At 38.3% G+C, this 19,799-nt stretch overlaps 1 protein-coding gene across 1 annotated transcript; it reads right to left on the bottom strand.

Moving 5' to 3' along the window:
• Positions 1-1,941: 1,941 nt before the first annotated feature.
• Positions 1,942-8,768, bottom strand: LOC105945914 (prolyl 3-hydroxylase 1-like). Its single transcript, XM_031906509.1, has 6 exons — positions 8,656-8,768; positions 7,842-8,104; positions 5,965-6,082; positions 5,279-5,354; positions 4,487-4,627; positions 1,942-2,989 (listed from the first exon to the last, which is right to left on the bottom strand). Exons 1-6 carry the CDS (start codon positions 8,766-8,768, stop codon positions 2,753-2,755), a joined length of 948 nt encoding a protein of 315 aa, XP_031762369.1. The 3' UTR covers positions 1,942-2,752.
• Positions 8,769-19,799: the final 11,031 nt, after the last annotated feature.

The raw sequence follows: 19,799 nt of genomic DNA, 5'->3' as shown, positions 1-19,799 counted from the left end.
ATAGTTATTTTCATTCTCTTAAATGTTCTGTCTCAAGCACTGATAACAATAATTGGTTTTGTTAAATTGTTGTTTTTTTTGTTGAATAGATCTCAGACCATATTTAAATATAAAATAACTTTACTCCTTCTCGCAAACTGAATTTTTATTTTCCCAGGTAAGTATTTCACTTTCGCATATGAATTGCAAAAGTTGTTTAGGACGAGTTTAAGTATTCAAATAAGAAGACTATCAGTGACTGTCTGAAGAGGGTAATGATCAGATGTAGATTAATTCCATCGTTTTTGAGAGCTATTGTTATTTTTATTTGGTCTTAAATGTTCCAATGTCTCAAGCATTGATAACAATCATGTTTTGTTAAACTGTTGTTTTTTATCAATAGACCTTAGATGATATTTATTTATAAAATAACTTTACTTCTCACAAAGCGAATTTTTATTTTCTTTTTTTTGCAGGAAGAAGACAGCAAGATTTGTTCAAAGGCTAGGAAGATAACTAAGTTAAAAGGTGGAAGGAAAGGCAAAGTTGGGTAATAAGATCCCTGTCTGAGATCTGATATAGAGGTGCAATCTATACTGCACTCCTGCAGAGCCACACCTGCCAAACTGCAAAGATCAACTTCCCAAACACAGAACGTGGGAAAACCAAACGGATACAATTCAGTTCTAAGCAGCTTCTTCAGAAACTTGATGCTGAAATTTCCATTTCACCAAAAAAAGGTGGTTAAAGCTAGACAGAGATGGGGATAATTGTATTTTATGTAAACAATATTGGATTGGATTGAAACCTTGTTTCGTACAAAATTTGGTGCGTGTATGGTGGATCCATGAGACGACATCGCAAAGGCTGCGGATATTGGTCGTCTCGTCAATCGGGCAGGTTAAAAGATTTTGATGCCGCCCGAACAAAATCTATGTTCAGGACTGAATTGGCAGGTGGAGGTAGAATTCATATTGTTTCTACCTCCACATCAGACGAATCAGTCATGAACGTCAGTGGGGGAAACGAACGATCTTTCTTGCGACCGTTGGTCGCTGGAAAGATCAGAATTGCCACATGTATGGCCACCTTCAAAGACCAAATTTCTTAAGGGTTTTAATGAATTATTAGAATTACAGTATTTAGAGTATAAGCAGGATTTTCTAAGGAAGCTCACAGATTGTGTAAAATATGTTGGAGACTGTAGGAGCTCTTTCCCCCTATGATGTAAACAATGCTAACTTGTTCTGCATTCCCTCATAACTGAGACTTCCCATGCCATTTATTAGCTTAGTTACTCTTCTTTGGCCATTTTCTATTACATAAATATCTTGGAGACTAAAACAGCACTGAATACTCTCCATATATTCTACATATTCTTACCAGCTTCAAGCTGCTCATTGCGATTGCTTGCTACAGCAGTTTATAAACAGGGCCGGATTTCTATCCGGTGCGCCCCGAGGCCGCCCCTGTGGGAGTCCCCCATGCGCATGCGCAAACGCGCACCCCAGTGCGCATGCGCAAACGCGCACCCCAGTGCGCATGCGCAAAGCGCCAGCTCCTCATTGCGCATGCGTGAACGCTCTTTTTAACTCCCATACGGAGCAGTGGGGAGAGGTCACGACTGCTCCTTATGGGAGCAAAATTTAAAAATGTTCTTGCGGCGGGGCGGCATGCCGCCCCTAAACTTCTGCCGCCCTAGGCCCGGGCCTTTGTGGCCTCTCCACAAATCCGGGCCTGTTTATAAACAGTTACTGTCCAAACATAGTCCCATTAAAAATGTAGGTGGCTTGCATATTTTAAATCTGAAACATAAGAACTTATATTTATCATCATTGAATCTCATCTGTCGCAGATCCCCCCCTCCTGCAAGGGTGTCACATCCTGGAAGAAACAATTAGCCTGCATAGAAAAAAATCACTGTAAATTAATAGCAGCCAAGTGTAGAAGACATCCTCTATATCCCAAACATTGCCAGTTTTTATTTATATGAGCCACAGTTTCAAGTCATAAAATAGCACATTGACCGATTTCTCTCAATCATTCCGCAACCACATAAACATACAAAACATGTGGAACAGTGTAACATGAAAAACTCACACTTGGTTGTTTTGCAAACACAGGCTATTCTGCAAGACCGGCTCCAAATAAATACACAACCAGTGTAGGTCCTAGATTATTACACTGTTCACTGAAAATACAGTTGACTGAATATCTCTGCAACAAAAACATCAGGACACAAAGAAATTCTGCCTTCAAAATTCATTTAAAAATATTTTGAGCCCAATCGGTCATTTTTTCTAATGTTCGATATTAAAAGTTCAGTATCTATTTTCCATGAAAGGATCAAGGCAAAAAATTAGGTATTCCATCATAACTGTCACCCATTCTTGTAAACAAGTGGAAACAACAAGCAAACTAGATATTCCCCCTTGGTATCCACTTATTGCATGGGACTGCAGGGCCTGGTTTAAAAACAGAAAAACTTCCTCCTGTAAAAAAAGAAAAAGATGCAAGTTGCAAGCCAGAATGCACACTGTTAGGTTCTAGCACGAACTGCCTCTTGGAATTGAAAACTCTTTGTAAATTTGTACATGCAACATTCATGACTCATGAGTCGTCTCTGCCGTTGTGCTTTTCTTCCAGGAATGATTAAAAACAAAATGAAAAACATTAACGTTATGCTTTGGTTTTTCATTAAACTTTTTTTGGAAATGTTATCTCCCTGGTTCAGAGCAGTCTCCGAGGCACAACCAAAAGTCCCACATTAATGTTATAATTCTGTCTTGGGTTTGGAGTCCACAGGTGGTCCGCGCACGTGTTCTATAGAGGAGTCTGTGCTTTCTGCAGCAACTGAATCTGTAGTATCTGATGGTGATTCTGAGCCAGACTGTCTCAGATTGGCTTCCCCTAGAGAAAGTGGTTCTGCTGTTTGTTGTGCCTCCTCCTGGGACAGATCTGCCTCTGGACTAAGGAGCATTTTTATCAAGTCATCAGCTTGAACTCTTTCCTAAAATAACAACAAAAACAACATAAGAAACAAAACTGCTAAATCTTTTGGTTGATTTTTGCCTGTCAGTGGTGTGTGTGTTTCAGGAGCTGCACTTTCCAAAAATTACTATAAAAATGAAGAAGGCAGAGGGGAAGCTTTCAGTGCCTTGTAACATTATGGTACACCAGGCATTCCCAAGCTTGGGAGGGGGGTGGCACAGAGGGGAACATTTTCAGAACTGGTCCTCCAACACAGTTGAATGATAGTTGCCTGCTCCCTTCCAGTGCACTTTTGTTTCAGTAGATTACTGCTTAGACACTCATTCATTTCTAGAGGGCCAAATCCTAGCATTTCAAGTTTTTTGATCACTGAGCTTTCAATGGGATCACAGATCCAAGTAGATACAGGAAAAGGTGATGTACCGTAATCAGCTTGCAAAAGGAACTAAAATGTTCTGAAAGCTTGCTATGGTTATCTTAGTTAGCCAATAAAGGTATCACCTTTATACCACTTTTGTTATTTTTTAGATCCAAGTACCAATACCCTGAGAATGAGGTTTCTTTATAGAGTTGATAACAAGCAGTGCCATATATCTAGGCATCCGGTACCATGTCTAATAATTATAAATTTGCACTGCTAGTTTTTAGTTTATGTAAAAATAAAAAATCCACTAGAGAGCCAAATGCGTTCTGTGTTGTTTATTGGTTTAGAGATGCATGTGTTATGCATTTCTAAACCAATAAACAACATAGAAGGCATTTGGCTCTCCAGTGGTTTTTTTTAGTTTTACATGGTGCTTATTGAAGTGGGCCTGGTGAAACCTACATCACTGTTTGATTGAGCCCCTTCACTGAGTTTTACACTTTGTGGCACACAGGTTGTGTCATAGTTTTTAGTTTAGTATCATGATTTGAGTCTTGAAACTAGTGGTACTTCATGTTTGTAACTTGCATTTTTTACTTTATAAATTAATTTGTAGCCACCAGCAGGTTACCTGCTTTTCTGTGGGTAACCTGCTGGTATCCGACCCACTGCAGGCTGTGTGTGTATGACAGGGACCAGGGTTAATGTGACAAATATGTTTTATCTGCCAGAGGTGCAAACACAATATGGCTACCTACAGAATGGCCTACCAAGTATTCACAGTGTGGGCACCACTAGAATAATGCAGTTTAAATGTTCCAGAGTGATTTGCATAATACTCAGATGTGTAACCCAGACAAGTATTGGGTTTGGGCTTAAACACAAAATACAAATTTAGCCCATGCTAATAATACTGTTTTTCCTTCTTCTGTATATAATGTAATAGTGTATCACTTGCACAACGTCTGTGAATGTACTCAGTAGAAATGTTAGTTAACTTTAAATCAGGTACTTGAAGGGCAGTGTATCATTTGTACCTTGGGATGAGGTTACTCACTGTCATAATTATATATAATGTGCATAATTAAAATAGCACCTTTGTGCTATAATCCCTAAAACAAACCAATCAGCATAATCCTGCTATTAATTTACCCTCTCGTTATGACGGGGATCTAGAGTGAACCATAAGGCAACAGCGCACCGCTGGCCTTTAGTGACGGCATTTACTCCGTGAGGATTTTCTTCTCCAGATGAGAATCCCACCATTCGCCCGCACTGTGGTCTCAATTCAGCCTAGAAACAGCATATAGGTCTGATTGAATAAAATCCACATTTAAAAGAAAAAATAGGAGGCATTCAAATCTATACCCATGCCAAACTGATTAAATCTTAAATAAAATCTAAATCTATAGACTTGTGGAGCATGGAGGAGCACACACCAAAAAAACCACAACATGTCTGGGTGCAGGTAAAATGTGTACTTGAAAATATCTAAATCCTTTAAAAGGACAGCATTCCTCCCATGCTTTGAAAATTAAAAAAGGGGTCAATACAGGGTATTCCCCTAATCTGCCCAAGAAACACCCAGTTATTTCCGATCAAGCCATAACCTCATCCATGTGAGCCATGGCCTTTCCTTGGGTCAAAGATTAAAATTTTCCCCACCAGGATCAAAACAACTGGGAGGTCCACATATATTGGGCAATAAACTGTGGACTCCATTGGAAAGACTATTTTTATTGGCTTTTGTGTGGCCACAATAACTCTAAAACAACCTGCCAGCCCAGTGTGATAGTTAAGCGCACAGACCAGCTGGCCGGCTCACAGATACTGCTTGCCTTGGCAGTGGTTTGAAGGACTATGGATTAATAAGAAACAAAAAAGGGCAGGGTTTAGTGAACAGAACCAATTTCTGCATTAAACAGGGAGGAGGAAAATACTTACAGTTATTGTCTTTGCATCAAGTTCTGTAAAAACAAAATTTCCTCCTTCAAAATCCCCATTTAGATATAGTATGGCACTATAAGAAAAGGAAAATATGATGGTGAATCCATGTTATGACTTGCACGCGCAGTTAGTAAATGGGCTGCCAGTGTATGGTCTGATCTTCGACACAGTACAAGCAAAATATATACATTGTGCCTACCCAGCTATTATATTGAATTTTATGCAGAAATTTAGATCTGCACACAGTGACACTATGACAAAAAGAAAAATGTTTAAAAATATTTTTAAATCTGAAAATGCATAGGTAGGAAAAAAGTAGGTTTTAAAAGGAATCTATAGCCTAATTATGCAAGCCCTATTTTTTATCTTCTAGAGTTAACAGGAGACAACTTTTCCATATAAACCTATTACTAATTCTGTAAAAATTTCAAGAAACAAGTACAAATTTTCACTTTAATCTGCTTCTTGATACCATTTTCTAGAGCTCCTGTAAAGCTACCAGCATGCCTCTGCTCTGTTTGAAATGTTTGGTCCAACCCTTCCTGAACCCCCTGCTTTTATTGAAAATATTTGCAGTGGGAACACAACTCCCCCCTATCAGCTGAAAAAGGACATTCAGAACTGGCATTCCGTGTTATTGCGTATGGCAAGGTAATGGGTGTATGGTCATATCCCACATGTACCTGTAATCACGGAAAGTATAAGCTGGATGTTCCTTTATACACATATTTGCTTCTGTATTTAGAATGCAATTGTCAACATGCACAGGATGACTTAAATCCTTTCTTCCCTCCTGTTTCTCTTTAACACAAAACAAAAATATTTCAGTAATGGAAATTGTTGGGTTATATGAATTCTCCATTCCTTGCAGCCTGAAGCCTCCAATATTTCTAAAATCCACTCAAGGAAGCCCCTGTAACACTGCCTGACTAAACATTTATGCTCATAAGTGGATACACACAGTGTCGGACTGAGATGGCAGGGGCCCACCAGGAAACCCTGGACCATGGGCCCACTCTCAAAACTTTAATTCCTCCTCTCTTCCCTCAGACCCTTTATTATCCTAGTCTCTTTTCTTTACATACAATACTCTATTCTTCCATCTATCAAAGTTTTCTTGTCCCATACTAAAATAGGGAATGACCATGAAATAGGCTAAATAGTTAGAAGCAAGAGGGCCCATTGACACCTGGGCCCACCGGGAGTTTTCCTGGTATCCTGGTGGGCCAGTCCGACACTGGATACACACAACTGTTCCTTCCTTCCCGTCCATTCATTTTGTGTCCATTTCTTTACCCTCCATCTCCTCCACCACTGCTCCTTCTGCTTATCTTTTTAGCTTGACTTACTCCCACCTTTCTGTCAGCTACTCTTTTGCCGGCGCCCACCTTACCATTCAGCCCACTCTCCTGTCCTGCTGCTCACTCCCTCCAGCTGTCTCTCCAGCCCCTTCCTCTTTACAGGGTATGTTCGGTTCCTGTTTCCAGCTGTGATGGATCCGAGCACCCATGGATGAGAGCAGCAGTGGCAGGAGAGGGATGGCAACACTGGTCCCTTTCAGTTATAAATAGCACGGATATAGCATATACAATTTACAGTTTGGTCTCATAGGGAAATGACCAAACTGTAGATACAGTTTCAAGCAGCCTGCACTTTTCTCCAGAAGAATCGTATACATTTAAATTTCAGGTGCTGCACCAAAGTTGTGTATCATAGATAAATATTGAAGGAAGGTGCACGCCCCATTAAAAAGTCTTTTATTAATTCATAATAAAGTCAATGTTTCAGTAATTTTTTACACCTCAAGACATATTGGCAGTAACAATGCTTACTAACAAATTTACAATTTAAAATCCAGTAAAACCACACCCATCTTAACCAAAATTAGGTTTCAAGGCCCAAGGTCCAGTTCACTCCCTTAAAGGCAAGGTAAATTCAAACCTACACCCTGAAAGCCGACCAGATTGGTCATATGGAGCATTAAGCCACACAACCATCAGTACAACATTACTCCAAAGTATACATACATATTCATATAATAATGAATACATAACCATAACCACCAATTCATTAACCCTTAGTTGAAACAGTTGCTTCTTTATCCAGAAGGTCTGATATTGCAGTAATAGATGTGATCTGTCACTCCCATATCTTGGTACTAGGGATGTGATCAATTGCAATGTACCAACATGTTGTAGGATGATGTATTTAAAAAATGTTTGGCTTCAGGGTGTAGGTTTGAATTTACCTTGCCTTTAAGGGAGAGGACTGAAAGGGTTAAACTTGGAGTCTGGGCCTTGAAACCCAATCTTGGGTCAAGTTTTAAATTGTGTAGTTGTTAGTAAGCATTATTATTGGCAATATGTCTTGAGAAACACAAATGTTGACTTTATGCAAAATTATAAGATTTTTTAAATGGATGCTCACCTTCATATGAAGAAAATAGACAGTATGTAACTAAATGTTGGTTTCTTAACATTCTGACCTAAATAAAAAGCAAATTTAATAAAACACTGTCACCATACCAACAAAGGAATAAAGGTGAATAGTTTTATTTTACCTTCAACAGCAGTTCGGCAGACGAGGTGGGAGTATGAGAAGTAGAGTGGGCTGTCCAGTCGAAAGTATGACTCTACCACTCTTCTTACTTTATCGGTAACATTATAGCATAAGAGTGCGCTGCTTAAAGGGACCTTTCCCTCTTGCCCCAGCTGAAAACAACACAATAAAGATTTGACTAATGGATATCTGTGCTTATTGACCAATACAACTGACACAGGATCATGCAGAAGTCCACTTTTAAATTCAAATAAAGATTTTTGACTTATAACATACAGGTATATATCTAACGTTAATGTTTAGAGGTGTGGCTGGGGGTTAGCACAGAGACACATTCAACTGGAAATGCATACACCACATGTAAAGTTGGCCATACACAGGCAGATTTTATTAGATTTTAATATAGCACATTTAGAGCAATGCATCCATTCTACTCTGTTGTATAAGGGGACCAAAACACAGTAAAACAGAAATAAGTTGTGTGCTGGAAGTTGTTTACAACAAAAAGAAACTTTCATACAGTTTGTCGTTGCTACTTTGGGATATTTGGGATCAAATGTCACATGCACAGCCGCTGTGACATCACCCAGCCAGACTGAGGGTATGCCTGAGAAGTGTCAGTTGGACTTAACTGTCATATCTGAAGACATCTCTTGAAGCAACAGGAGAAATCTTTCCAGGGCATTCTTCAGTACTATAGCGCAACCCAATCAAATCATGGGAGGTAGGTTTACTATTTAGAGTCTTCTATTGAATATATATACATTTTTTAAGGTCCACTAAAGCAAGAGAAAAGCTCAACCCTTCAAGCTCACTGTACTGCCCCTTGCGCCTCAGTCACATTACAAGGCACAACAGATGCCATTTTTGGGCTCCAGGGGCATTTGCTTTGTTCATCTACAGCCTGGGCAATGTTTATCCTTATCATTTCCCCTTTTGGAATAGTGAGAATGAATATAGAAATGTAGATGTTCACATGCTATATGGCTACAATTGGTTAAGGCAGATGTTTAACTCTGATCTTTATTATTTCCAGATAATTGGCATCCATATTCTGCTTGTCCTCAATGGACCAGTACGTTCAGTACTGCAGACAGTTATCCCTGGATATACAGACCTGAGAACCAAAGATATAACTGGCTTCCAGGGCAAGAACCAATAGGCATGTCACTGGTATATCAGCCCTTACCTGTACACTGCTACAGGCAGGCAAATTATGGAGCATTTTATAATTGTATACAAACCATGGAAGCTTACAACCATGCTTACTATTCACACATGGCAAGCGCTGCAGCACAATATGCTAGGGCAATGGATATCTGGTACAGCCAAACACTCCAGCATCCATCCTTAGCCAGTGTCGGTATGCAGCCTATGGGCGGGAATAACCAAATCACTGGTCAGTTTCCTGGCACCCACACTCCAGCTACTGATGGCAGTTCAGCTATTGAGAAAACTGCTTTAACAAATCCAATAATGCCTGATCCAGGGGATCTTTCCTCAGCAGACTGCACCATTCAAAAAGCCCAGACTCAAGAACAATCAAATGTGAGTGGGCCAAATAAAACCTATTCAGGAGCTTTACTAGACGATCAGAGTAAGATCGAGCTGAAGAAAGATCAGTGGGTAAAGCAAAAACACAAGCTAGATAACAACAGCAGCAGTGTAGAAACAGTGAGCCTGAAGAGAAGAAAGAAAGAGGCAGGCTCCTCTGTTCTTGATGAAGCATCAAACTGCAAAAAATCAAATATCAAAGTGACTGAGCCAATACAGACCAGAGTGGAGATTGACAACCTAAAGAAAAAAATGCAGCAGGAGAGGAGGGAGGCATGCAAATACACCGCCCTGGGCAAAAAACAATATTTTAAACTGCGGCAGCGGGATTTAGAAATATCCATTCACTATGGCTACCCACCATATCAGATTCATGATCGCAAGAGCTATTTAACTCAAGATTAGAGTAGAAGGCCTTCTACTACTAAAGCATGAGTGACTTTTTAATCTTTTTTTTATATTATTTATTTAACAAAGGGTCATGGTGAAGTAACCATGAGTGACTCTGCAAAAGGAGATAGAGAGGAATCTATCCCAAAGCCAAATGGCAGATATTTGCTTTCTTTTTTTTAATATTATTTATTTAACAAAGGGTCATGGTGAAGTAACCATGAGTGACTCTGCAAAAGGAGATAGAGAGGAATCTATCCCATAGTCAAATGGCAGATATTTGCTTTCTTATTTTATTTTATTTTTTTTAATTTTTTTTTTAATATTATTTATTTAACAAAGGGTCATGGTGAAGTAACCATGAGTGACTCTGCAAAAGGAGATAGAGAGGAATCTATCTCATAGCCAAATGGCAGATATTTGCTTTCTCATTTTATTTAATTTTTTTTAAGTTTTTTTTTTATTATTTATTTAACAAAGGGTCATGGTGAAGTAACCATGAGTGACTCTGCAAAAAGAGATAGAGAGGAATCTATCCCATAGCCAAATGGCAGATATTTGCTTTCTCTTTTTTTATGATTTATTTAAAAAATGGTCATGGTGACGTAACCATGATAAAGTCACGCAAGTCACACGGCATAATCACATTTTTCTTTGATTTTTTAGTGATTTTCTGAGTTTCCAGTTCTGCGTTGTACTTTTGATTAGTTATATTACTTGTGTTACCTTGATTTTGCATTTCTTTTCTTGCATTTTATTGCATTTGCAATAAAATTTATTTTGCAGAGTGTAGTTTGGGTGTTTCCTTACCTAAAATGTTATGTTAGGTTATGTATAGCCAACTGAGGTGTTAAGTGACAGACTGGGCCCCTAAAAATTTGTGGCGCGTGATGATCATGATGTTTCATCTTGCCTGCGGATGATTTCATCTCCCCTGCTGATGCCACAAGGTTTTTATTTTACTGACACCTCATTAGCTACCCTTTCAGGGCAGTTGCTATGGCTATATGTATTTCTGGGTGACATTTTAGGTTTTACTAGTGTACAGGCAGATATTTGCTTTCTCTTTTTTTATCATTTATTTAACAAAGGGTCATGGTGAAGTAACCATGATAAAGTCACGCAAGTCACACGGCATAATCACATTTTTCTTTGATTTTCTAGTGATTTTCTGAGTTTCCAGTTCTGCGTTGTACTTTTGATTAGTTATATTACTGTGTTACCTGGAGTTTGCATTTCTTTTCTTGCATTTTATTGCATTTGTCAGTGGTTTCATTGCATTTTTAGATTTGTGTTGCTGTTCATTTACTGTTCTTGCTTATTGATTGTTCTTGGTTATTTTACAGAACTTTGCTTGTGTTACTTTGACTTCAATAGTAATTAGTTCATAATCACTTTTTTGTATATTCAGTGACTTTAATTGCATTTTTATTTGTGTTGCTGCTCGTCTACTGGCTTTTGCTTTTTTTTTTGCTTGTTCCGGATTGTTCCTGATTGTTCTTGCTCTTCATTGTCCTTGGTTGTATTTTTTTTTATGGAGGTCTAGAGTTCAAGGGAGGGGTGGGGGTTTCTTTGCCAGATTTGTTTATCTTATCTGTTTTTTTTTCTAGTCTCTGCCTTGCCTGTGTTGCTGTAGTTTGTGTTTGCATAGCTGTTAGATTTTTCTGGCTTCTGATCATATTGTGATTTACTCCATTTTTTGTGTGACTGATTGGGAGCATTTGGACTCGGGTGTTTAGTTTTGAAAATATTTTGTTGGCAACATGGCCAGAAAGTTGTTCTTGGTCGAAGAGGCTGCTGCACTGTATTGTGTAGTAGTAGCACGGTTAGTGCTCTTGAGGAGCCCATGGTTGGGGCAATGACTCCCTTTTACCACCGCCCCGCATCAACCGAAGATTCGCAGGAATACAGATGAAACTATACAGTCAAAAGATGTTCAACTAAACAGACAAAGGTAAATAGAATATATTTTGGGGCTAAATTAGGCAGGTTTTTTTAGTTGCTATTGCAATTTTGGGGAGAAATCTAACTTTGGATCTTTTTTTTTTTCTTTATTTCAGGCCAAACCGCAAACTTCTATGGAGAACTGTGTCGACAATTCTGCATGCAGGAAAGCAAGAATGGCGCTGCTGAATAGCTACAGGTGTGCACTTCCAGAAAACATATAGTTTGTGGGGGTATTTCACAGGTAAGGGGGTGTTTACAAGTTGCAGATTGATATTTTAGTGGTTTTATTTCGTTGTTATTGCAATTTCGGGGAGAAATCTAACTTTGGATTTTTTTTTCTTTATTTCAGGCCAAACCGCAAACTTCTACAGAGAACTGCGTTTACAATTCTGAATGCAGGAAAGCAAGAATAGTGTTGCTGAATAGCATTGGTGTTTTATTCTCAAATTTACTTTGGACTTTGTGACTGTGATAGTGTTTCAGAAAAAATAAAAAAAAAATTAAAAATATGGTATATGTTTTTACGGTATCTGTATGACAGGAGCTGCATTTAGAGCAAAAACTACACCACAACTAAAAATATAGAGGTGTGCAGTTTCTAAAAATGTGTGACTTCTGAACAAGAAAAGTGGGTTACCAATACATATTTGGTATTTTTGGATTCAGCAGAATCGGGGCTTTTACAAACAGTAACATTTTTGTAAGTTAATGTAATCGTTCTTGGAAAAAAACCCACAAAATATAAATACTTTTTTCTTTATTTCACTTTTTTTTTAACATATTTCACTCAAAAAATGTGTTAAATCTCCAGAAAAAGTACAACATTTTATAACAATGTTCAAGCCCAATTCGTTCCGGAAAAAATGATATATAACATGCTTTATTTCATGTAGGTTTTCTTGTCAAGAAACTGAAGCAAATGTAATGAGTGCAAAATGTCTAAAAATGGATTGGCAGTAGATGTTCAATTTTGGGACAAATCGGCTGGCAGTGAAAGGGTTAAGGAGACAGTTAAAAAGGTCTATGGTGAGTTCCTGGTCTGACCAAATACTACTCCTACTTACACAAGTACATGAAGACACACAAGACACAAGTGGAGGGAGGGAGGTAGGGGGAAGGTATGTATGCACAAACACAAGTGGAGGGAGGGAGGTATGCACATCCATCTGCACAATGAGCCAGAGTAAGTAATTGCTACAATAACTTGTTATTTACAAAAATTAAATTTGTATTAAGTCCAGCATCAAGAATTATTTTGCCCTTGTAACTACTATTGTAGTACTGTGGTGGGACTTGTACACTGGGGTCCAAGTACTTGATAATTAATATGGCAGCTTCCTTAGCATTCCCAAACTTGCTTTTGTCTGCTGCTGTAGCATTTTTCTTTCCCTAAAGTTATCTATTTATTTATCTGTTATTTATTTGATTATTGAAACTTAGCAGAAGCTGCTGCATTTCCCACCCTAGGCTTATACTTGAGTCAATAGGTTTTTCCAGTTTTCTTAGGTAAAATTAGGTACCTCGGCTTATATTCGGATCGGCTTATACTCGAGTATATACGGTAACAAAAACAAAACATAATGAGGAATAATGAAGAATAATAAAGAACTGTGCTATTATCAAAAGTCAGACATACTAACAAACAATACAGCAAGAAAATAAACAATTCCTTTTTAGTAACATTCTGTTGCTATGGCAACCTGTGTGCTGAGCCCATACTACATTTCCCAGAAGTCTCTGTGAGCCTAAAATTGTGAACCCATGTTTGCATTTACTCATTTACTAATGAGTTTCCCACATATATGTGCATAGAGACAGATTAGTGGGCATACATGGCCTATTGCCGCCAAGTAGAACCACAGGGAAATGTATAATTCCATACTACAGAGGTATAAGGGAACCCAGTTAAATGTCAGCAAAGACAATCGCTACAGTCACACAGAGCCAAGTGTGCACATGGGAAAAAATGCGCACAGACAGACCAAGGGGCAGACCAAGGGGCATTGAACAAGATCCACCAGACTGATTTATTTTATTCTGCTTAGTATGTGCAAGGGTCCCTACTGGTAATTATGGTCTTTGGCACTTAAGTAAAGATTCACATTTTTCAAAACAACCGGAGTGCTGCTGTTTTCTTCATTTTTGTATTTATCTGCCCGGGCAGTGGGAACAGCGTGCACCTGGGGCTGCAAGAAGCTATTTTCACTGTGTAAGCACATGTTAACTGATTCTATGGTCTGACCTAAGTACCTGTCCTTCAGGGCACATTTAGTGGTTTATATTATTTCACTCATCTTATTATTTGGAGTTACTGCGCTAAAAGATCACATGCACCATCGGGGAAATCCCAGGGCTTACATGTGCTCAAAGGCACAGTAGGTAAATCAGAACAATTAGCCCTTATTGCCAAGGTATAATGCTTCACAAAACTGGCATTGTAAAAGTACCATATGATACAGAACTTCCAGGATGGAAGCCTGTTCAAGACCAGTCTTGTTGGGGAGCAATGAGACTTTCGATTGGTCAACTATGCAATATACTTGTGCCATAATCAAATTAACGACTTCATCCAACAACTTGATTTGCCAGTGTGACTTGTCCTACATATGCTGACATCGCCATTATCCCTGTCCTTCACCTCATATACAAGCACAAGGCAGAAAAGTGAAAAAAGGATGAAAACAGGAGCTGTGGAGACACAGATAAAATGTGTGTCACAAATGACCAGGGGTAAAACCACCAAATGACACGGAGTGTATGAGAGACTGTGTGATACCCAGGTCTGCCACACAAGTAACCAGATCTGGTACTATTTCTCTTGCACCCAGGCAGCTGTTTTCTACATTGTTTGGTGTGCCCCTCTAAGGGCTCTGGTACACGGGGAGATTAGTCGCCCGCGGCAAAACTCCCTGCTCGCGGGCGACTAATCTCCCCGAGTTGCCTTCCCTCTGCCATCCCACCGGCGAACATGTAAGTCGCCGGCGGGATGGCAGACGCGGCGGCGCGATTTCGCGCAAATCGCCGAAAAAGACTCGCAAGGCTTTTTCGGCGATTTCCCGAAATCGCCCCGCCGCGTCTGCCATCCCGCCGGCGACTTACATGTTCGCCGGTGGGATGGCAGAGGGAAGGCAACTCGGGGAGATTAGTCGCCCGCGAGCAGGGAGTTTTGCCGCGGGCGACTAATCTCCCCGTGTACCAGAGCCCTAAGTTGTGTGTGTATTTATATATTCAGTCTATTAATTAGTGTTCTCCTGAACACACACACATATATATATATATATATATATATATATATATACATATATATGTTCTAGAGAACACTGAAGGCAGCCTCACCTTCTCGTATTGTCCTTGTTTCAATTTCTTTCATCAGGTTTCCAATCTCTTCAGTAATTCTTGCTGCTGTCTCCTTCTCCATCCTAAAGAATTATTATAAACCAATTTGTAAATTCAAGAAAAATCTTTGTGGACTGTAAACAATAACAGTATCCCTCTTAAAATGCTAATACGGTTACCTACACTGATTGCTCTTCTGGGGTTAAAAAGAAACTGAGGTTTGTACAAAAACAACAGGTTTTTAAATACCCATTTGCAAAAAGGAATTGTTGTTGTTTGCTGTTTAAGGTAATACTTGGTGGTTTCTCGTTGAACTTAAATTCTTAATGGATTGTGTCAGTTTTCATTTGAAATATACCAGAGAGCAGTGATTCATGCAATATCTTGATTGAGAAGCAAGAAGTTTTCAAGAGTTTCTAAATGTCTACTGACCTTTTATTGAAATAAAACTGCTCTTCACTGGCAGAAACAGCAATGAACTTGGGATTGCATTTGCAGGTTCTGTTTGATTCCCCACATACCTTTGGTACATTATAGGGGGATCATGTAGGCACCAGTAGCCACAACTGAGAGATACACCAGGTTATCTATGTTATGTTTAAATAAACTGACAGTAAAGGTGGCCATACACGTTTCAATAACAATCATTGGTTGCAGGAAAGATCATTTCTCCACTCCCCTAACTTTAAGAGCTGGATTGTCAGATATGCAGGTAAAAACAAAGGAATTCTACCCCTATCTGATGATTCAGCATTAACCTACGGCCGATGTTTGGGCACATTCAATGGTGCCCCCAAATCAAAATTCTTCCCCCTGGCTGATTGACAAGATGAACAATATCCAAGGCTTTTAGTGATATACCGATGATATAATTTAGAAAAAAACACAAGTGCTTAGAGAAGCCGAACATCTAACTCGTTATAAGAAATGATGAATCCAATGAATCCAGCAGAAATAAAACTCTAAATCTACTACTAGGAGGAAACATGCTGATCCACAGAATAATCTAATTATATCCAATCAGATGGTAAATGTTAGTTTGTCAATGTTCTACTCTCTGGCTCAAGACCTAGGTCCTAGTCCCACACAGCATTTCAGGGAGTAAATAATTCATTTTATTTTGCTGGGTGTGATAAAACAGCAGACTTTTTAAAATGATCTTACACACTCCCTTAAGCTGGCCATACATGCACCGATATAAAAATACAAAACACACTGTTGTGGGCTTCAAATTATCATCCCAATAATTTTCCCACCATGACGATTGCTTGTTTAGTCAATTGGACAGGTTAGAAAATTTCGGTTGGATAATGAGAAAATCTACGCAAGGATTGTGTATCTGAAGATATCCTTGGGGGAGCTACAAAGCACTTCCAGAAAGTCATTTTCTTACAATTTGTCTCAACTATTTCATATTCAGAACATCCTCCAAATTATTATTATTAGGGCTTTATCCTACAATTTCAGTCTGAATGTTAGTCTTAGATCGTTGCAGTTAAACATACAATCGATATCCAAACATTCACCGAAAGAAGACTAAAATCTGAACCTGTACGGCCACCTTTACAGAAAATGCTACATTCTTAGGGTGTTGGTATGAACATTTTAAATGCACACAATCAGAATGCTAGGAATGTTTACTTTACTGGCTAAATTGTGACACAGGCAGATTGTGGCCTGCGACCATTATCTAAATAAAGTTCTTGAAATTCCTATCAGAGATGCAGCAACCCTGGCCAATAGCTTTACTGCTGTATCAAACTCACCCTAGTAGACATATATTAAGAATGTGCATAAAACATAAAAATCAATACCACGGTTAAGAAGACCACGTAGTCTGGGTGTTTTTGACTTTTTGGGTTATGTCTTACACTGTAGTTAAACATTTGGCCAAGCCCAAACAAAACTATGGGGCTGATTAATCAAACCTCAAAAAAAATTGAAGAGCAATTTAACACTGCATCAGGTGGCAAGAATTCAAGGAGGTGAGAGGTCACTACCACCCAAAAGATCAAAATGTTGTTTGACTGCGTTTGGTTTTGCCTAATTAACCATATTATTGTTGCATATTTTCCCCTAATTTTCTTTATTTGTTGGATAACTCATATAAAACAGTGTCCTGATTTTCCTCCACCTCCTTTTATCTGTTCCAGATTTGTAATTTACAATTTACAGACAATTATGCAATTTGCCGTTACTCACTGGGTCGACAAAAGGAATTCCAAAGGTGTCATAGGCAAAGTAAAGCAGTTCTTTCTCGAGCAGACTGCTCTGAATATAACTATTAATATTCTGAAAAAGGAAAAGTAAGTTTAGCCTGAGACCTTTTTAAACGCAGTGCCAATCACAGTATTACAGACACACATATATAAACAGTGGAGGGCACTCACGGCCTTTATTTATGTAGCAATCCCTGCAGATTAAGAAGGAAAGTACTAATAGCTGCATTGACTGAGATGCTTTAGTTAGCTTTAATTATTCTGTATTAATAAAGCAATACCATGTACTTTATCCCAACTAAGACATAATTAATCCTTACTAAAGGCAAAACGATCCTATTAGGTTTATTTAATGTTTAAATTATTTTTTTAGTAAACTGAAGGCATGAAGATCCAAATAATGGAAAGACTTAGTATCCTAGGTTCCACACATTATGGATAATGGATCACATTCCTGTACTGGATTTTATTATTTTCTCCAAATGATCTACATGCATTTGATCTAGAAGTCCTACTTGTTTTGTACAGAACTGAAGAAAAGGTGGACCATTTACAGTATAAAAATATGTTAATAGTAAATATCCAATTAGGTGCTTATTGCATCTCAGTAAAATCATCTATCACTAATTGTTTTTGCTTTAGGAGAAGGGGGAACCTCAAAAACACCAAAGATCTGAAGGAAACGCTATTTCATTTGCCCTTACAAGCAACAGGCACACAGCATAAAATATCTTAAAGAGACTTACCTCTTTTGCATTTATCAACTTTGCTTCTTCCTCGCCAAGAACAGCAGCATAGTAAGCCAAATTCTGATTCATAACCTCATCATTAGGGAAGAATAGCAAGTAGGTTTTTGCACATTCAATTGCTTTTGTGTAATTATTAGCTGAAATAAATAAGTATTTAATTGCAGACTGATTGGAAGATTTAGCTTGCCATCCATAAACAAGAATTGTGCTGTGGGCCTTCCCTTGATTGAGGATAGATTTTTTTTGTAGATAACTTTTCAACTCCAACTCCATACAGGACCAGCCTTTGTTAAAGCATTTACTTGTTTGGAAGCACTGACTATAAAAACATAATTTTGTCTCTTTATTAGGGTTGGACTGGCCTGCAGGGTAATAAAGGATGTCCTGGTAAGCCCCATTATATGCAGGTTTGAATGCCTTCTTAGACAGACGTAACATTCAGGACTACAGTATGTCAAGATCTGTTGTTAGTTATGTACATGTATGTCTGTTTGAGTGTGTATGCTCTAGGGTAGGGATCCCCAACCCCAACCAAGTCACACTCAGATGTAAAAAGAGTTGATGAGCCATAAAAGTATGAAAAAAGTTCCTTGAGGATGCAAAATGTAGAATGTGATTGGCTATTTGGTAGCCCCATGTGGACTGCTGGCCTGCAGAAGGTCTCTTCCAGGTTGCGTCCAAAACCTGCCTCCAAGCCACAAATTTAGCACCTACTTTGACGCCACTGGGAGCAACACCAAAGGGCTTGTGAGCAACATTTTGCATTTGGATTCAATACTTTATTTACCATAGTTCCATGAATACCTACAAACTTTTACTAGCCTATATTTATGCATATTCTAGTATAAATTTTAATAATCTGTTTATTGGTAATTTATGTTATTCTATTATTACTTTTTCAGTCCTTTGCCAACTGTAAAATTGATTTGAAATGTGCATTTTACTAATTTGTTTATATTCTGTATTTTATTATTCCCTGTTGGGATTTACTTGTTCTCTCAACGATTCTTGTAATTGTCTAATCAATAAACAACAAAAAAAAACATTTTACTCAAGAGCCACTGCTTGGGGATCACTTAGGATATCATTTGGAGTGACTTAACCTGATGAAGAGCTGTATTTGATTGACCTAAATTAATGATGTAACTGTTATATCTTAATCCCTAGCAAATGTCCATCATTAATTGAATGGAGAACATCAAAACAACTGCTTTATTGTTTCTAGTGCTATGATATTTATTTCTACATTCTTTTACTCTTTGCTTTGTATTTTATACCCTCTCATTTTCTCTGAATTTCACATTTTTCTGCTGCCTACTTACTCTCTGCCTTTATCTTCTTTTCTACTATTGTTTCAGAGATGGGAACATATTTATTGTATAGACAAGTAAATCTGGAGCAGAAAAGTGTCCTCAGCCAAATTAGACCACATGACACAAAGTTTGGCAATTCACTTTAGTGATAAGGTTATTCTTTCATTTCCAGTGTTGTGAGTTTTATATTAACGTTTTTTTGTCATTAAATGGGCTGATCTGTAGTTACAGTAGACCATTTATACTTCCTGGAAAAGATATTCTCTTCCGGGATACATATTTAAGCATTGTTATTGCTAGGTGAAATAAAAAGAACTTACTGCTGTAGTATGCAAACTGCAAGTAGTTTAAATGTGAGGGGAGGAAATCTTCAAAAGGCTTTTTACTTCCCAGCTGTGATACTAGCTCTGTTACACAGCTCTCCCCTAATTGAATCTTGTCCATGAGTTTT

This window comes from Xenopus tropicalis, chromosome 7 (assembly GCF_000004195.4).
Source record: "Xenopus tropicalis strain Nigerian chromosome 7, UCB_Xtro_10.0, whole genome shotgun sequence".
Taxonomy (NCBI): Eukaryota; Metazoa; Chordata; class Amphibia; order Anura; family Pipidae; genus Xenopus; species Xenopus tropicalis.
Note: the sequence above shows the minus strand (reverse complement) of the source record. Positions and strands in the feature narration are given on the sequence as shown.